This window comes from Vulpes lagopus, chromosome 6 (assembly GCF_018345385.1).
Source record: "Vulpes lagopus strain Blue_001 chromosome 6, ASM1834538v1, whole genome shotgun sequence".
NCBI lineage: Eukaryota > Metazoa > Chordata > Mammalia > Carnivora > Canidae > Vulpes > Vulpes lagopus.
The window spans coordinates 75,741,830-75,761,895 of record NC_054829.1 but is presented as its reverse complement, the minus strand read 5'-3'; the positions used below and the strand labels follow the sequence as shown (position 1 = coordinate 75,761,895).

At 41.2% G+C, this 20,066-nt stretch overlaps 2 protein-coding genes across 2 annotated transcripts; one reads left to right on the top strand and one right to left on the bottom strand.

Annotated features, from left to right (window-relative positions):
- The first annotated feature begins 2,188 nt into the window (after window positions 1–2,188).
- Window positions 2,189–8,459, top strand: LOC121492650 (ribosome production factor 1-like). The gene is given in 3 exon segments (XM_041757851.1): window positions 2,189–2,209; window positions 7,245–7,701; window positions 7,704–8,459. Coding segments are annotated over 3 exon segments (1,113 nt in total). The 3' UTR covers window positions 8,339–8,459.
- A 1,959-nt stretch (window positions 8,460–10,418) lies between these two features.
- Window positions 10,419–17,788, bottom strand: ODAPH (odontogenesis associated phosphoprotein). The gene is made up of 3 exons (XM_041757850.1): window positions 17,722–17,788; window positions 10,746–10,876; window positions 10,419–10,607 (listed from the first exon to the last, which is right to left on the bottom strand). The coding sequence occupies exons 1-3, from the start codon at window positions 17,786–17,788 to the stop codon at window positions 10,419–10,421; spliced, it is 387 nt and encodes a 128-aa protein (XP_041613784.1).
- Window positions 17,789–20,066: the final 2,278 nt, after the last annotated feature.

The window sequence follows — 20,066 nt, the reverse complement described above, 5'->3', positions numbered from 1 at the left end:
AATCATTACTAAAATGGCATGAAGTGAAGCTGCGCATTCCAGTGAAGTTGTGAAATCTTTCATCATGTAAATAATTTTCATGTCTCTCTTTTATAATAAACTAATGGTATCCAAAAATAAATAAATAAAAAGGAAAAGTAGATTATAGCTTGAATTTTAGATATTTTCCTATGTGAATGTTTTTTTCTACTTACTGAAAACAAAGGCAAACACTGGATTTAGATAATATAATTCGGCTCAAGCTATATTTTAAATATTTTATTTATTTTTTTTTGAAAGAGAGAGAAAGAGTCGGGGCAGGAGCAGAGGGACAGGGACAAGCAGACTCTGTGCTGAGTAGGGAGCTTGATCCTATCACCCGAGATCATGGCCTGAGCTGAAATCAAGACTTGGATGCTCAATGGACTGAGCTACCCGGTGCCCCTCAAGCTATATTTTAGATCAAAATTATTTTGTACTGGGAAAATACAACCCAGCCAGCAGAATGTATTTGTTTTTTTTCTGAAAATGTTATTTTAATTCCAGTGTAGTTCACATACAGTGTTATATTCATTTCAGGTGTACAATATAGTGATTCAACACTTCTATATATTACTCAGTGCTCATCATGATAAGTGCACACTTAATCCCCTTTATCTATTTCATCCATCCCCCTCCCTCCCTTCTAGTAACCCTCTGTTGGTTCTCTATTTAAGGGTCTGTTTTATGCTTTGTCTCTCTCCCCCCCCCTTTGTTCATATGTTTTGTTTTTTTAAATTCCACATATGAGTAAAATCATGTAGTATTTGTCTTTCTCTGACTGGCTTATTTTGCTTAGCTAATGCTACTCTCTAGATCCATCCATGTTGTTGCAAATGGCAAGATATCATTCTTTTTATGGCTGACTTTTATTCCATTATGTATATATACACCATATCTTCTTTACCCATTCATTTATTGGTGGGTATGCAACTTAGGTTTCTTCCATAATTTGGCTATTATAAATAATGCTTGCAATAAACATTGAGATGCATGTATCCCTTTGAATTAGTATTTTTGTATTATTTGGGTAAATACCCAGTAATGCAATTACTGCATCACATGAGTTCTATTTTTAATTTTTTGAGGAACCTCCATACTGTCTTCCATAATGCCAGCCAGCAGAATGTATTTTTAAAAACACTTGTCTTTTTAGGTAAGGTGGTTGGGTCCCCATTCTTCTGTTGGGTCCTGAGAAGAAATAAGTTGGTGAGAGATAAGTAAGCATATCTCCTTTCTAGGGTAGAGGTTGAGGGAGAAGTCAGTTCTGTTTGGGTGGACAGGAATCATTTAGGGAGAATTATGAAAGTTCTGAGCTCGGAGTTACTACAGTTGGCTTTAAATCCATTTCACTAAGGTGACACTCTACTCCTTTGGCTCTGCCCAGGTTTGTCCAGTGCTGCCAAGTCATCATCCAGGAGGTGGCAGTGAAGCCCCACTCACTGTACTCAACATTCACTCTAAGCCACATCCTTCACAAGGGCAAAAATGCTAAACTCTGTGATGAACTTTACCTGAGGGGTATTATCTGTTCCTTTTGCCCATGCAATAAATGGCCTTATTTTTCCATTTTTAAGGAGTTCTTAATCTATTTGAACCAAAGGGGTGGCAGCTAAGAACTGTGATCCATGATCCCTCAAATGGTAGAGCCAAGGGAGCAGCGCACTCTAGTGGACATTGATAGTCCATCCAGTAGTTCCGTCCCAGGGGTTTAAGCAAGATGGGAGGGAGCAGAAGAGACCTATGCATTTGGCCTTGGTCAGTGTTGCCCTGATGTCAGCAGGTGGCTTGATGATTCAGAGGTCAGAAGGCAGAAGCAGTGGGTGGAGGAAGGCTAGGTGGATAGGTTGGTGGGGGAGTGCTGTGGATTTCACTGAAAATCCTGAGTAAAAGAAAAAGTAGTTGGGGAGTTATGAGAGTAAATTTGCCTCATAGCGATGAAATGTGAGCAGAAGGGCAAAAGCAGAGCAGCAGGAGAGCTGACCGGGCCACCTCTAAGAGTGCTAATCCAAAGAGGGCTCAGAACATTTTGTGATTCACAAGAAGCATGATTTTCAAGTATGGTTTCTGCACAAACAGCAAAATGTAAGCCAATGTTCACAATGAATGGAAATGTGTGAGTCCACACTGGCCTGGCTATTTCTGTTGTCATGTAGCATGGGGAGTTAGCATGGTACATCCCCAGATACAGGTACAACCTTGATGTCAGTTTCCTAGTATGTATAAGTCAGTGGTCAGTCCACTAAAACTCTGAACTTGAAATAGTGTAGAGCATGTTGTTTAGGAGAAATAAACCATCTATTTTGTGTCTAAAATTTAAGTCCTTAATGTCCTTCTCAATATGTTGATTTGAGAAAAGTATCAGCAAAGAAAACTGAGAAGGAACTATAGAAAAACACATACTTTGCCAACATGGAATCAAAACTTTAAAACATGTTTCGAATATAATTTTATCATAATTACTGCATGAAATCTACCTCTATTCTGAATGAGGGTGGGAATCTGATTCTCCAAGTGAAGGAAATTTTGAAAGACATTTCTAAAGAAATTAAAGGATTTACTATGTACAGAACATGCAATAAACCTTCTGTTTATTTTTTTGTTTAAAGATTTTATTTATTTATTCATGAGAGACACAGAGAGAGACAGAGGCAGAGACACAGGCAGAGGGAGGAGCAGGCTCCCTGCAGGGAGCCCGACGTCGGACTGGATCTCGGGTCTCCGATCACGCCCTGGGCTGAAGGCGGGGCCAAAACCGCTGAGCCACTTGGGCTGCCCAAACCTTCTGTTTAGAACATGAACCAAGATTTTCTTAATTTTGTTGTCAGAAAATCAGTTTCTCTTGTCTAGTGAACAGATATTTAAAAAATAAGTTTGAAGAGACATCTCAGATAATTAGCCCTCCCAGGAAACCATTCTGTCTTGCCTTGGCATGGAGGAAAACCTTAGAAAAAGGACGGGACTTAGATTTTTTTTTTTAAGTGATAGATGCTGGCAGCGCTGGTAGCTCAGCGGTTTAGCGCCACCTTCGGCCCAGGGCGCGATCCTGGAGACCCGGGATGGAGTCCCACGTCGGGCTCCCTGCATGGAGCCTGCTTCTCCCTCTGCCTGTGTCTCTCTGTCTCGCATGAATAAATAAATAAAATCTTTTTTTAAAAAAAGTGATAGATGTTGCTAATAAAGTGATAGATGTTGCTAATTTTCAGATGTTGCTGAAAAAAATTACAAAATGAGTGAGCAATTAAATTGGTAGATTCTCTATTTCTGGTTGCCATTCTGACCTGTTCTCTAACAAACTACCAGAAGAGATAAATTTTATCTATGGTAAAACAGAGGAATATTCATGTTAAAATTCCTAAAAGAAAGTCAAAAGTATGGGTGGCAGTAGCTTTTTTTCCTTTTTTGGCGGGGGAGAAGGGGGAGGAATGTATATGGGTTTTTTCTTCTCCTTAATAGAAATTCCTTCTGTCTGGAGAAGACTTTAAAATGCTGTGGTTTCCCCTGATCAAACCTTTACTGAGTTCCTATAATATGCAGGTATTGTTTTAAGTCCTGGACACAATAGGAGTGAACACAATAGGTACAAATCGCTGCCTTTAAGGAGCTTATTTTCTTATATGAAAGACAAATAATAAAAAAGATAAATAGGAATACATTTAGAGTAATTGAATGTGATTCCTGCCAGGGATAAAAATATAGCTGGGAACACGGTGAGGAAGTAGGTCTGTGCCTGCACATTTAGATAGTGTAACCGGGGAACAGAGAAGTGGCATTTTATGAATGTCCTGAAATAAGTGAGGGAAGGACCAATGTGGAGAAGGAGGGGCCAGCAAGGGTGCAGCCTTGAAGAGGGAGCGTGCTTGGTTTGTTTGAGGAGTGCAGTATGTCTGAGCAGAGAAAGGAAGAGAGCAATAGGGGATGTGGTCAGAGAGGAAGAGGCTGGGGATGAGGAGAGGGAGGCCAGGTTGTGCAGGCTAGGGGAAGGATCTGGACATCTATGTCTGGAGGTTTCATAACACTTTGTCATGAGCCCTTCTGTACAAATCATTGAACTGCTACTGTTGTAATAATAATGCTTATCATGAATTTCCAATGTTGAAATTGCGAGAGATATTTTGTTTGGAATGTGTGCTAAAGACTTTTTGTGGTTCTTTGGCTAGCCAACTGTATGAAGTATAGGGTTATATTTAAGGCTGTCAAATTACTCTGGTTTAAATTTGCCGTAGCTGGGAAAGACAAATGCTTATTGGTACATACTCAAAAGTATGCAGTCTTCTGCTTACTGTTTTGAGGTGATATTTCAGTGAAGTATTGCTTCCCCTCCCCATTTATTGAGATATAATTGACATCTATAGTTGTGTAAGTTTAAGGTGTACAACATGGTGATCTGACATATGCTGCAGTACAGTTACCACAATAGTGTTAGCTAACATCTCCATCCTGTCACATAATTACCAGTTCTGTTTTTGTGGTGTGGATACTTAAGATCTACTCTCTTAGCAACCTTCAAGTCTATAATATGGTATTATTAACTATAATCACCATACTGTATGTTAGGTGCTCAGAATGTGTTAATCTTATGACTGGAAGTTTATGCTCTTTGACCAATATTTCCCCATTTTCCTGGTTACCCCTCAGCCCCTGGTAGCTGCCACTCTACTCTCTGTGTCTCAGAGTTTGTTTTTTTAAGATTCCACATATAAGTGATATTATACAGTATTTGTCTTTCTTTGACTTATCAAAGAATACTTATGAAGTATTACTTTATACAAGCTTACCAACTACCAGTCAATAGAATATTTGAATGCTTGCTTAAGAAACAAATCTACAATTATAATTAGTACGTATATATATGATTTCCTTTACACTGTGGCACTAAAAAATTTTAATTGATAACTTACATATAGCAAGATACATAAATCTTAAGCATAAAGCTTAATCTTTTTTTAAAAGACTTTATTTATTCATGAGAGACACAGAAACAGACAGAGACATAGGCAGAGGGAGAAGCAGGCTCCTCGCAGGGAGCCTGATGTGGGACTCAGTCCTAGGACCCCGGGATCATGCCCTAAGCCAAAGGCAGATGCTCAACCACTGAGCCACCCAGGTGCCCCTTGATGAATCTTTAAAAATGTACACACCTGTGTGACCTCACCCATATCACGGTATGGAATATTTCCAGTTCCCCAGCAGGGTGCCTCTTACCTTTACTCAGCCAACAACCCATTAAAAGTCATCACTAGTCTGACCTCTGTCACCATGCGTCAGTTTTTCCTGTTCCTGAATCTCATATAAATGAAATCTTATCATATGTATTCTTTTGTATGTGACTTCTTTCACTCAACATGAACTTGCGAGATTCATTTATGTTGTGGTGTGAAGCGGCGATCCATTGTTTTACCTTGCTGCGTGGTATTCCAGTATATGATACAATAACAATATATTCATCCATTCTACTGGTAATAGACTTTGTGTTTCTAGTTGAGAGCTATTTCATGATGACTCGGTGGTTTTATTAAGCGCTGACCCTAGGAGTTGCTGAGGTACATAGAACTGATTGCCCCCAATACATTGTTTCAGTTGTGTCTACTCTCTCTCCTATCTCCCATCCTAGGTTCCTTTGTCTCTCTGCTGTTTAGCACAATCTTAGAGGTTCTAGTAGGAGCCTGATATTTACATTTTATTATAAAAAGAAACCAAATATACTCTGTGCTTAAAACAGGAAAGTGTTGATTCTCTTTAATTTTTTTTATTTATGTATAAAAGTACCTGAGCATTGCAACACTCTTTTCTTTAGAATCAAAGCCATCTTTCCCTAGATTATGCAGCTGTTCTGGGAGTTTTGTAGTTAACTGCTATCAAAAATTGGATACCTAAAAAAAAAAAATTGGATACCTTCTATTACAGGCTGAATTTATTCCCCAACATTCATATATTGATGTGCTAACCCCCCTGCCCCCGTACCTCAGAATGTAACTATATTTGGATATAGAGACTTTAGAGAGGTGATTTAAGTTAAAATGAGGACTTTAGAGCGGGCCTTCATCCAATCTGACTGGTAATCTTATTAAGAAGAGGAAATGTGGGCAGCCTGGGTGGCTCAGCGGTTTGGCGCCTGCCTTTGGCCCAGGGCGTGATCCTGGAGACCCGGGATCGAGTCCCACGTCGGGCTCCCTGCATGGAGCCTGCTTCTCCCCCTGCCTGTGTCTTTGCCCCCCTCCCCTCTCTCTCTCTCTCTGTGTCTCCACGAATAAATAAATAAATCTTTAAAAAAAATAAATTGTAAAAAAAAGGAAGAGGAAATGTTCATACCGAGGAACGACACCAGGCACACACACACAGAAGAAAGACCATGTGGAGAGGCAGCAGGAGGGCTGCTATTTGCAAGCCAGGGAGAGAGGCCTCAGAGGAAACTTATCTTCTTGACACCTTGACTTTTGGACTTCCAGCCTCCAGAACTGTGAGAAAGTAAATTTGCATTGTTTAAACCTTTCAGCCTGTGGCATTTCATCATAGCGGTGCTAGAAAACTAACACACCTCGTCAAATAAGTTTCCAAATACCATAAGGTAACATTTATAAAATAAGCCAGCTCTTTCTGAATTTTTCATTTTTAGATAAGAGCTTAGCAAACCCCAGTGTTTTAATGTGCCACAAACCAATCATTTAGTAGCAGACCCCATGTAGCCTATGTGTCCTTCCTCTCCTGGTTCAGCTGCCTCCTGAATAATTTGAGATTTAGTTGCAGAAACTATACTCCTTTACCTTCAAATACTTCATATTTTTATGTAAGAATGTTCTCTTATTCAGAAAATTCAAACACTGACACACATGGTCCACATTACATTTTACCAGTTGTCCCAATCATATCTTTCCTGACAATCTCTCTCTCTCTCCTTCCCACTTCCAGGACCATATGTTACATTTAATTGTCATGTCTCTTTAATGTCCCTTATTCTATTATTGTTATTCTTTTTAATTTATTTAAGTAAACTTTATACCTAATGTGGGGCTTGAGTTCACCACCCTGAGATCAAGAGTCACATGCTCTTCCAACTGAGCCAGCCAGGTGCCCCTCAGGTCCCTTTAACCTCCTTTCAATTTTGTCTACCACAACATCTGTGTTTTTAAAGATTACATAGCAAGTGTTTTGTTAATGTTCCTCAGTCTGGGTTTGTCTGATGATTAGGTTCTGGTTATGCCTCTTTAGCATACTTGGAACTTTAGGCTTGCGTAGGCTGTTCAGGTCACAAAGTAAAAGATGCAGGCAGGACAGACGCCCAGACCAGCAAAGGGCATGGCGAAGGCGGGGGCAGAGGCCTGGAGAGCAAAGCGTCCGCCGAGGAGCCCCAGGAGGCCGCAGCCGCGGAGGATGGAGCCACCGAAAGTGGGGTCCAGCCTCCGAAAGCGGCTGCCTTTCCCCCAGGCTTCAGCATTTCGGAGATTAAGAACAAACAACGGCGACACTTAATGTTCACGCGGTGGAAACAGCAGCAGCGGAAGGAAAAGTTGGCGATTACGAAAAAACTTAAAAAAGAGAGAGAAGCTCTTGGTGACGAGGCTCCACCAAAGCCTACACCAAAGACCATTGACAACCAGCGAGTATATGATGAAACTATAGTGGATCCTAATGATGAAGAGGTTGCGTATGATGAAGCTACAGATGAATTTGCATCTTACTTCAACAAACTTCGCCCAAGATTCTCATCACAACATCAGATAGGCCTCGTGGGAGAACAGTATGGCTCCGTGAGCAGCTCTCCACAGTTCTACCAAACTCACATGTTTATTACAGAAGAGGACTGGCTTTGAAAAAAATTATTCCACAGTGCATTTCAAGAGATTTCACAGATCTGATAGTTATTAATGAAGATCGTAAAATACCAAATGGATTAATTCTGAGTCACTTGCCAAGTGGCCCAACTGCTCATTTCAAAATGAGCAGTGTTCCTTTGCATAAAGAAATTAAGAGAAGAGGCAAGGACCCTACAGAACACATACCTGAAGTAATTTTGAATAACTTTACTACGAGGCTGGGTCATTCTATTGGACGTATGTTTGCATCTCTCTTTCCCCATAATCCTCAATTTATTGGGAGGCAAGTTGCCACATTCCATAATCAACGGGACTATATATTCTTCAGATTTCATAGGTACATATTCAAGAGTGAAAAGAAAGTGAGAATTCAGGAACTTGGACCACGTTTTACCTTAAAATTAAGATCTCTTCAGAAAGGAACCTTTGATTCTAAATATGGAGAATATGAATGGGTCCATAAGCCCCAGGAAATGGACACAAGTAGAAGAAAATTCCATTTATAAAATACTGAAGGAATAGTATTGAATTGTGCTAAACAGGTATAGTTTGGATTTATGACAGAAGACCCTTTTTAAAATGTCATTTACTGGTTCCATAAACCTTTTCATGTCTGGACCAAGCAACAAGTGCCATGAATTACCATTCACCGTTTATGTAGCACATACAAATAAAAGTCATTTTGGTGAGTTTAAAAAAAAAAAAAGATGCATGCAAGAGTTATCACACCCTTCCATTGCTTGAAAAGCAGCAGATCTCACCTATATGCTAAGAGGAACATATTTAATAAGTAAATTCACTTTGAGGTATTAGTGATGAAAACTATCTTCCCCTTGAGTCAATAACCCTGCTAGGCATCACTGTATTTTTTTTAAGGTTTATTTATTTATTTGTGTGTGGGGTGGTGTTGGGGGTGGGGTGAGGAAGGGAGAGAGGGAATGAGAGGAGGGGCAGAGGGACAGGGAGAGAAACTCTTAAGCGCACTCGGTGTGGAGTGCGGAGTTCATGCCCCAGCATCACCGTATTTTTTTGTAAAGATTTTATTTGAGAGAGAAAGAGAAAGAGAACATACATGAGCAGGGGGAGGGGCAGAGGGAGGAGGAAAAGCAGGCTCCCAACTGAGCAGGGCCCCCCTCCCGCCCCCTTCTCACCCATGGCTCTTTCCCAGGACTCTGGGATCATGACCTGTGCCAAAGGCAGCTGTTTAACCAGTGGAGCCACCCAGGTGTCCCTAGATTGGCCCTTTTCTGGTTATGCCCCATTAATCAGAGAGAAAGCAAATATATTACAAACTACAGCTTCTTAGCGAAAATTTCAAATCCAGATTTTACTTAAGCCTATAATTTTGAAGCAAATACCTGTCCATATAAGAAAAGTTGCTCTGAAGTGAGTGAAGGAAACTATTTTTTTTCTTTTTATCTTTTCATAAAGCAGAACAGCAAGGTGGTTTTCTGAGTCTCTCCATTTCCCAGACACTCCCAGCGTCCTCATGTCTCCGTGTTCCTTTTTTCCTTTGTTGAAGCAGCAGCAGCAACTTTTGCATGTAATTCTTGGGAGGAACTGGTGTAAACCACTGACATCATATGCAAAAGCCAAGTTCTTATGTTATAGGCAAGGTGAGCGGCACCAACAGGAAGCAGTTGTTCAGGGAATGGCTACAGTGATACCCAGTGAACACAGTCAGTGGGATTGCTTACTTCTGTTGCATCCTCAGGGTCCTATAGTTGAATGAATTCATGTCTGGAGTTACCAGAACATCCATGTAAACTTTAAATCAGGCTTGTGCGCCTAGAACCATACTGAAAGTTTTAAGGGAACTATATAATCTCAACTAGTATCCGTACAATGATAATGTGACGAACAGTGAGAAACACAAACTAATTTGCGCTGGTTGCTTAGAAAGTCAATACTAATGTAACTTTAGATTTTACAATTAAAATTATTTTTTTTAAATTAGGTAGTTTGGTTTATGATACCTTCGAGGTATTAGTCAGTCTCCCCATAACTTTGTTTTGCTTTAATGTTTATAATTCTTTTGTTGTTAGAAAACTGAATGGATCTTGAAAGTTCTCATAAGAAAATAAATTATAACTATGTACGGTAATAGTTGTTAACCAGACGTACTGTGATTATTTTGCAATATATACAAATATGGAATCATCACATTGAACATCTGAAACTAATATAATGTTATGTCAATTAAAAAGACCCATATGAATAAATAACCACTATCTACACCATTGCCAGAGAATAAAATAAAACTTTCAGTTTTCAGCAATTTCCTTTAAAGTTCACTTTGTAAATGTGTCCTGCTCTGTAAGTTTTCCAGTGAGTAAAAGGGTGTCATTAATGTCTTCATTGGTCTATATCAATGTATTTAAATGCTTTTCACTTTAATTTAGAAGGGAGGACTGATTCTTCTGGTATCTCAGGATATATAGGAATTCTTGGAACCACCTATTTTAGGATTTTATTTGCACAAATATCCTGTGATTTTAAAAAGTTGGGGATAAGAGTAATGTGATTATTGCTGCCATTTTGCAAATGTGAATAACCTATAAACTCTGCTGACAAGAAGAACAATTTCTAGTCTAGTTTAAGATACTTCATCTTCAAGTTCAAGCATTTTAGTTTGGAAGAAGAAAGCAGCAATCTTCTCTGAGGCATTGGCTTCTTTGGCTTCAGCATATTTGGGACTTCTCTTTTCTCTCTGCTTTCCTCAGATGAGCTTCCTCTCCAGAGCCTTCGTTTGGGAAAATATTTATAATGAGGAGTAAAGCAATCATGTGGCCAAAAACCTGGACGAAACTGAAATAAGTGGCTGTACTTCTGAGGAAGGAAAGGTCTGTTTGGAAACCTAATGTGGACTCTAGGCCCTTGTTGTGGAAAGGAATGAAAGGGATACTTGAGTGGCTTTGTGATGAGCTGGATCCTTGTCACCGGGTTCCTCCTGGGGGGTGGAGGGGTGAGTGTGAAGACTTGGCAGTCTGTAGCACCTCCATTATCTTGTGAGCCTCCAGGAGGGGTGGCTCCCTCTCTCTGTCCTGTGAGGAGAAACATGTAAGTCAGGAAATATGCCTCATGACAGAAGCAGAAGGGAGATAGTTTAGGGGGTAGTGGGGCAGAAAGATTGATAGAGAGAAATGGAGATGTCTCAAAGCTTGTTTGAGAAAACAGCCAAGGTCCAAGAAAATGAAGCATGAACACACCTCCTGACCCAGCAGTCCCACTCTGGGGAATTTATCCAAGTGCATGTACCTACAAAGGGCTACTTCAGGAATGTTCAAAGCAGCCCTATTCATATTAGCTTGAACTTGGGAACAGTGCAAGTATCCATCAATAGAAGAATGGTTAACCAAACTGTGTATACACAATGAAAAGCAAGCAACGAAAAGAAGAATTACTCTCACAACAACATGGAGGCATCCCATGGCTCTTATGTTGAGCAACAGGAGTTAGACACAGAAGAGCACATACTGTAAGATTGCACTCGTATAAAGTTCAAGCACGGGGAAACACTAATCTATGGGTAAGAAAAAATTTAAAAGTAATTAATTTATGGTTAGGGTAGGTGTTATTTTGTGGAAAAAGTAGAATTCTTTATATCTTGATCCAGGTCATTGTTACATGGATATGGAGGTACACATACACACACACATATCTATATTTACACACACATATACACGTTTACATATATAACACATATATATATGTGTATATGTAAAATGAGATCAGTCTGTACCTTTAAGATTTGTATATTTTATTGTTCATAAATTATAACAATAAAAAAATTCAGTGGAGAAAAAGAACTAATGTTAAGAAAATAAAATTAACCACCCCCTGAAGGCTGCTAATCCAAGAGGTCTGCCTCCCTTCCCCTAGCAGTGAAATCACTCCCTCAAGAGGAAGTCAGGGACATGTACATGCAGCAGGGCAACGAGCACTGAGAACCAGGATGAAAGTCGTTTCTGAGAAGAAATTTGGGTCAAGCTCAAGTGTCAAGGTCTTCTCTATAGACCTGTATCATCCCATTGAATTGACAATGCAATAGTAAGCTTCCCTTCATAAATTATTCCTTCACTTTCTTGGAGACTTACCAATATAGCCTGGAATGGGCCACTGAGTGTCAACAATGGAAAAACAAACTCATTGCTTCTAGGCCTTTTGGCTAAGATGAAGTGTGGAAAAACAAACCCCCCACAGGAAGTTGAGATCACTGAAGCACTTACAAAGAGCTAGATTCCTCTGACCTTTCGAATAACTGAATTCAGATTTGTTGGTTGTATATGCTATGCTTCTTGCCTGCCTGTGTGCATAGCCCCTTCTAGAGATTCTGTTTTACTTGCAAGCCCTGAAAAGGTCCATCCTAAGTATCCTTGCCTATGGCAGATTGGCCTGCTGATAGACACTCAACCCATTCATTGGCTGACCAGTGACCAGACAGATTCTCATTTGAGAATTTCAACAAAGAGTCCCAGTTAGTGGAAGATATTAGTGGAAAGTGTAGGGCAGGGACAAGAGTGTTAGGTTTTGGCCACCTGAATGCTAAGTAGAGAGGCCGGTCTTTCCAGAGAAGCTATAAAATGGGAAGACCTGAGAAAGAGACAAGAGACCATGTGGTAACAGAGTGGTGATGAGCCTTGCTCCTTGACTTTGCAGACTTTGCAAGGCTGATCCTTCTGAAGCCTGGCTGTGATTAAGGTTCTTGGAGATATAGTAATCACTCCACTTCCAGCTCTACTCTTTTTTTTAAGGTTTTATTTATTTATTTATTTGACAGAGAGAGCATGAGCACAAGTGGGAGAGCAGGAGAGGGAGAAGTGGGCTCCCCATTGAGCAGGCAGCCCAATGCAGGAGGGCTTGATCCCCGGACCCTGGGATCATGACTTGAGCAGTCACTTAACTGACTGAGCCACCAGGCACCCCTACTCTACTGTTTTCTTAAGCTAGCTTGAGTGAGTGTCTGTTCCCTGAATGAAATACTGACTCTTTCTTTAATACCTACCCAGGCTACTGAGTATTGACATCCTATGATTAAAACTAGATTAAGATATTTCAAACCACAGAAGATGATTAACTCCCACATCACTCATTCTTTCCTCCTACACAGTTAGATCAGTTCTGAACCTTTGTTTTTTGTTTTTTTTTTAATTTTTATTTATTTATGATAGTCACAGAGAGAGAGAGAGAGAGAGGCAGAGACACAGGCAGAGGGAGAAGCAGGCTCCATGCACCGGGAGCCCGACGCGGGACTCGATCCCAGGTCTCCAGGATCGCGCCCTGGGCCAAAGGCAGGCGCCAAACCGCTGCGCCACCCGGGGGTCCCTAGTTCTGAACCTTTGTAACATGAAAACCTTATGTAAGATGAGAATCCAGTCCCTAGAGGAGAAGCTAGCTTTATTCTTAAGCTCCATCTTGACTTTTTATCAGATCAGACTTAGCTGGGCCTGAGCTCTGCTGCTCAATACTCTGTGTCACAGCTGTGCTGAAACAAACCAACTAACCACTCCTTGTGCTCGTCTCACTTCTTAAACCTGAGGTTACTCACCAACTCCTCCCACTGACTATGGGGTGTCAGAGCCTGCTAGGAAGCTTTTCCCTAATTCTGGGATGTCCAGCAGTATTCAGTACTCTCTTCTGGGAATTTCCAAGGTGTCCAGATCAAGATACAAGCTTGTTCCAGTAATCAACCCAAGAATGTGGGCAGGACCACATAAAACTACATTCTTTTGGTGAACTAGACACATGATGACTATTTCAGGTCACTGGTTGGTTAGCACAAGTGTTCTAAAATGTGGGAACCCTAGGGATTGATTTGGGAAACTATCACAGGGCAAGGCCACACACTTGAGTGAGGAGGTTAATGCCATTCATGGTCTCCAACTTTGGGTGAGTTGACATTGCTCATCCATTCTTTTGTTTCTCCTTGTTCTGCTCCATTCCCACTGTCTTCTAAACCTTTGACATTCTCCTCAAAGCCTCTTCAAAATTCTCATTCTTCTTCATTCATTTGAAGAATTCCCTTCAAAAGTCTATCTTTTTAAGTAGACTACTTAGCTTCGTATTTCAGAAAGAAAACTTCAGTAGTCTGTCATGAACTTCTTTGATTCCTATTCCTCTCACTTCAGAGAGAAGTCTACACAGTTCCAACTCAATGCTCATCCCTCCCTCCATATTTAGTCTGGAATCTAAGACTCTCTACTCCACAGGAACTATTTTGGCAAAAGTCATCAATGGGCCTGAGCTTTTAATAAGTTGGTTCCAGAGGCCTAAGCACCATTTCCTGTCCTCTCTACCTGGCTTACTCCTGCACAGATTTTGTGCCTCTTTTCCTCAAGGAGGCCTTTCCTACCCTGAAGCTGGCTTAAAGCCTTTGGCTTTCATACCAGCCTGGGAGTTCACTTTCAGAATACTCATCAGTCATGTGATTACTATTCAGTGGTTATATTCTTCCTCCACTGAAATATCCACATGACCATCCTGTAGACTGCTGTCTCCTCATCTCTAGTACAGTGCCTGCAGTGGGATTGGCTTGATTGAGAGAAACATGTTTCTGTAATTGCAAAAGTTACCATCTTGCTACCTCTCAGGGATAATGTGATCATTATAAATAAATTCTTCTCAATATGTAACACACTGACATGCCACCAAAGGCACTGAATGTCAAAGACGAGAGCCCTTCTGAGACCTTAAGCAGGCCAAAGTAGGTCAAATCTTTAAGTGCAGATTGAAAATTTTTTGAGAGGCAGAAGAGCATAGTTTTTAAAAGCACAGACTCTAGAACCAGGGTCCCTGAGCTCTGCCATTTAATAACTGTGACCATTGACAGGTTCCTTAGCTTTTCTGAGTCTCTTTTTCCTTATTTGTGAAATGGAGACAATAATACTACTTGTCTCATTGACTTGTTGCATTGTCTGAAATTATATATGTAAAGTGCTAAGAACATGTCTGACACATGCACATTTAGTGCATATTTGCTACTGTTATTGTTCATCTTGAGTGTTATAGAAAGATTCTATCAACACAAGCCCCAGTTTCTTGGGCCCATCTGATTACACTTTATACATAAAATCTGTGTGCTACTGATAGAACTAAAGTATATAGTTGTTATTAGAACAGGACCTTCAGGGCAGCCCCTGTGGCCCAGCGGTTTAGTGCCACCTTCAGCCCAGGTTATGATCCTGGAGACCCGGGATTGAGTCCCACATCAGGCTCCCTGCACGGAGCCTGCTTCTTCCTCTGCCTGTCTCTCTCTCTCTCTCTCTCTGTCATGAATAAATAAATAAAATATTAAAAAAAAAAAAAAAAGAAAAAAGAACAGGACCTTCACGAAAGTAGGGATTGTTGATTCTGTTGGCCACGTCTCTGTCCCTAGCAGCTGCAGTTGTCTCTGGCTTAGAGTGGTGCCCAGTACATAGTTAAAAATTTGAATGAATGGCTAAGCAGATGTTAAAGGTTCCTCTCTGTAGATTCTTGTGAAGCACAGTGAGTATTTAATTCCAGTCCCAGAAAACTTTCAATAACTTACGTTTAAAATTATGGTATAATAAATCAAGCCAAAATATTGCTTGAATTTGGATATCAATTTTAAGTGGGTTTATTATAGTCTAGACATGAAATTCATAGCATACCAACAACTAGTACTTTAAAAAAAAAGTAAGGATGAGAGGTTCCCTTTCTAAAAAAAAAAAACCCACACAATTACCTGTAGTCTGTGGTTATTTGGGCAGGCAATAGCTGGTTCGTAATGAATGGTCCTGATTTTTAAGAGAAGTAAGCTTTATATATGATGTTCAAGTATGTAGGTCTTCCTTTATATGGCACATGGAACCATATAAAAATTTTCATGTGTTTTCAGAGTTGAACCAGATAGGAATATAAGTCCTGTGATGAATTTACTCACAATTGCTGCAATGCAGTTCATTTTGTAGACTCACAGAACGACTGGCTATTTTGATCAAATCTTTAATTCTACAGAGAATGAATTTGGAGCTCAGAAAGTGTCACAAAGGCCTATTTCAATTCCGTGCTATAAATCCAGTCATGTCATAAATCCAGTGTGCAGGCTACTGTGTTAGGTGCTTTGGCAAATGCAAAGATAGTAAAGACACAGGACCAGCCCTTGAGAAGTGTTACAAAGACATGGATCTGTAATACAAAGCAGAGTGCAGTATGTGCCATGGATGATGTACAAATTGCTCTAAGAATTAAGAGATGTCAGAGAGAAGGAGATTACAATTTTTCATTTGTGTGTCTGAAGAAAGCCTTTGTGAGGGCAATACTATAGTGACATTTAAGCATCATCACATAAAGTAGAAGTACAATGCACAGGTGCAGGCAGGAATTGGGAGCAGCCACAGCTGCTGCCACAGAGGAGAGAGAGAGGACAGGGTGAATTTGGACATTCCCACACAGCCAGACAGGGCAGAGCCACAGCATATGTAAGTGAATTACTAACAGGAATCAGGGCTGCTTGGATAGAGTGAAGCTACAGTTGAAGGACTTCGGAAGCATGGGCCAAATCCAGAATTGGTGCTTTTTATTTATTTATTTTTTTAATTTTTAAAAAAATTTTAAAATTTATTTATTTATGATAGTCACAGAGAGAGAGAGAGAGAGGCAGAGACACAGGCAGAGGGAGAAGCAGGCTCCATGCACCGGGAGCCCGATGTGGGATTTGATCCCGGGTCTCCAGGATCACGCCCTGGGCCAAAGGCAGGTGCTAAACCACTGCACCACCCAGGGATCCCTGGAATTGGTGCTTTTTAGATGTGAATAAACCTACAATTTCATTATATATAGCTTGTTAAGCTACATGTTTATAAAGTTTCCTGAAAAGTGGTTCACTTTCTAGAAAGATGCCAGGTGGCTACTTCTATTTTACAATGCCTCTTTTAGATGTCACATTCAGCAGGTGGTGCTTTGATCTTGGGAGTGGGGTGATGTTATTTGTAACATCTCCTTGCCTTCTGATCACCAGAGTTTATACAGAGGTTGGGCCAGGTGATCTCTGGTGGTCTCACCTGCAGCTCTGGTGTCTCTTCCCCTGTCTGGTCTATGTGAGCCGTAGGGAGAAGGGAACAAACATAGTATTGGGGGATGATTAGGTTTGACTGAGCCCTGCAGAGCCCCCGGCAGGCCCAGTCTGATCCCGGGTCTTGCTTCCCTGAGCAGGAGCTAGTTCTGGAACTAAGGTGAACTGTGAAACATTAGACCCAAGTCCTGTAGCATCTTTTTCCCTCATTCCTCATCCTCCCATCTTCCCCGGGGATTTGCAAGCCAATTTTAAAGCTCAGGCCACCTGGGAAATTTTGTAATGGGGGAAAGGAAAGAGAATAGGAGCAGTGAAGAAATATAATCTAATATAATCTTAGAGAAAGAAATCTATGCTCACTTTGGTAGTACCAATATGCAGCTGTCCAGTTGTGAATTAAAGCAGTTAACAGAGACTACACATCTACTACATACACATCACTGTGCTGCTGGGGATAACAAGAGCTGGACGTTGCTGTAAGTCAGGGTGGAAATTGTTAGCTTTACAACAATAGTAACTAGTATAGTGTTTTAAGCTTGAGGAGCTTTTCTTGCATGATAGCTCGTTTGGTCCTCATAACCCCCACAATAATAATTACTGTCTGTTACTTCCCATACAAGTGGACTGATGTCAGAGAGGTTAGGTATGTCTAACATCACATAGGTAGGGCTGAGACTAGAACCAGTATCTTCAGATGATAAATTTTAGCTTCTTTCTCTTTTAACCACACATGCTGATGGCAGCTGACAAAATTTTTTCCAGTTCATGGCTATGTATAGTTATGGTGCCAAATCTTGTCTTTCTATACAACTTATTATTTAGGGACCCACAGTCGAATAAAAACAAAACCCTTACCTTCTGCCACAGTTACCAGCACCCAGCACACCAATAGCCAGTAGGAGAAGCACAGTCTGTAAGTCATGGCTTCTACCCTGAGCAGTCACTGCTTGGAACCCAAGAACTCAACGTTGCTTTAAAGGGGAGTTGGTGAGTCACCTGCAGCCTGATTCAGGTAATTTACATTTGCACTGTGGACCACAGGGATCAGGGTTTGCGGTGTGAGGGTAAGAAATAAGCAAGGAAATACCAGACAGTATTTATCAGCTAGAAGCTTCTTGTAATGCCAGCCAAACATCATTCATCTGCCCTTGGAGTCAGATTGTGGGCAACCACACCCTCACTATCCTTTTAATCCCCTCAAAACTTCTCTCTCATTAGTGCCTTCTCTTGACTTGCTCTGTGGATCTCCCTTTGCAAGAGGAAGAATCTGTCTAGGAAATACTCAACAGTGCTTCCCTCTGTGTAGTTTACTTTCTTAAAAAAAAAAAGCCAAACAGGATCGGGAGGGCATTAGCCAAAGGCTTCCTGACCCAGATGTTTTGAAGACGCTATTCACAGGCCTGGGATCAGAGATTATGGTTTTGTCTTCCCTTTGCTTTTGTCAAGGTACTGAGGGTAGCCATGTCAGAAAGCTAGGTTATCTGGTAGACGCCATGGTCACTGTCCCCACAAACATGAATAAGTTGGGAGATTAACTTATTGAGTTGTCCTTCCACGGCCCCTTCCTGATTCATCACAATTGCCCATTTGATGGACAGGATACATCTGAGCCTGGTCTCTTTCCTGAGAGAAGAACACTGTCTATCTAGGGGGGGATGGAAGGGAATGGCCGCAGGTGAGGAAAGACTGGCATTGGAAAGACTGGCTCCAATCTTGGTGCCTTTTCTTCCTATGTGGGTGACTAGGAGTGTGATGTGAAGCCACAGGCACCTCATCTTTTAAATGGGTATTTCCCTCAGAAGATTTGTTGTACTGAACAAAAGAGGCGGTTGACCTACAGCTCCAACCACAGTGCCTGGCCCATTAAAGATAGTGGTTATAGTTATTATTAAATTATAATGGCTCCAATTCTTATTTCTTTATTCATGAGAGACACACAGAGAGAGGCAGAGACACAGGCAGAGGGAGAAGCAGGCTTCCTGTGGGGAGCCTGATGTGGGACTTGATCACGCCCTGAGTTGAAAGCAGATGCCCAACCACTGAGCCACAGGTGCCCAATTCTTATTTTGTTCCCTCAGGAGGTCTCTGCTTTGAGCAGAATGTTTCCCTGGGCATTGCAGAAAGAACACAACAGAGCACTGTCCCTGGCTTCAAAGGACTAACCATCTATTGGGGAGATTGTGCAAATTGAGGACCAACATGAGTAAGAATGCAAAGAGTCACAAAGTAGGAAGTGGCAAATTCCACAGGCCTGATGGTGATCCTAGGCAAAATTCTGGGACAGATGATTAGCAGATGATTCATCAGCAGTTTGGAGAGGAAGCAGGGATCATGGAGAACAAGCTCAGTCCCTTAGATCAAGACATTCATGGCTCTCTATTGACCCCATATCACGTGCCAGATCATGTGGTCTCCATGCTGGGGCTAACGGATGGGGTCCTGCTCTCATGGACCTTATGGCCTGGCAGCAACATAAAATATTAAGGAGTAACAATACAGAGTTTTGAGTGTTAAGGGAGAGGAAGTACTGGAAGCTATGAAGCAGAGCAACATCCATAATTTGACATCAGTGAGTATTATATATGCTGATCAGGCACAGAAACAGAAAAATGTTCAACTTTAGCCCAGAAGGCTGACCTAGTACCTTCATAATTCTGATAAGGATCAAATTCGTGCTAGTTGCTACATTCTTCAAAGGTCACATGACTGCCTGTACATCTCACCCATAGTTAATAGCGAGCTGAAGGAGGGGCATCTGGGTGGCTCAGTGGCTGAGCATCCACCTCTGGCTCAGGTCGTGATCCTGAGGTCATGGGATTGAGTCCCACATCAGGCTTCCTGCAGGGAAGAGCCTGCTTCTCCCTCTGCCTATGTCTCTGCCTCTCTCTCTGTGTCTCTCATGAATAAATAAATAAAACCTTAAAAAAATATATTGAGCTGAATGATAAACACCAGAGAAATCTTGCAAAAATTGGTTTTATGAGTAGAAACTTGAACAAGACAACTATGATCTAATACTCCTTGTGCATCCCCTCCCCCTTGAGCACTAAGCATACAACCACCAGCTCCACAGAGCAGAAGTGCAGCCCTTTCTGCCCACAGGTTCTTGTCCCTGTGCTATAGTAAAAGCACCTTTTTGCACCAAAAATATTTCAAGAAATCTTTCTTGCCCATTTGTTCATCTGCTCATAGTCCCACAT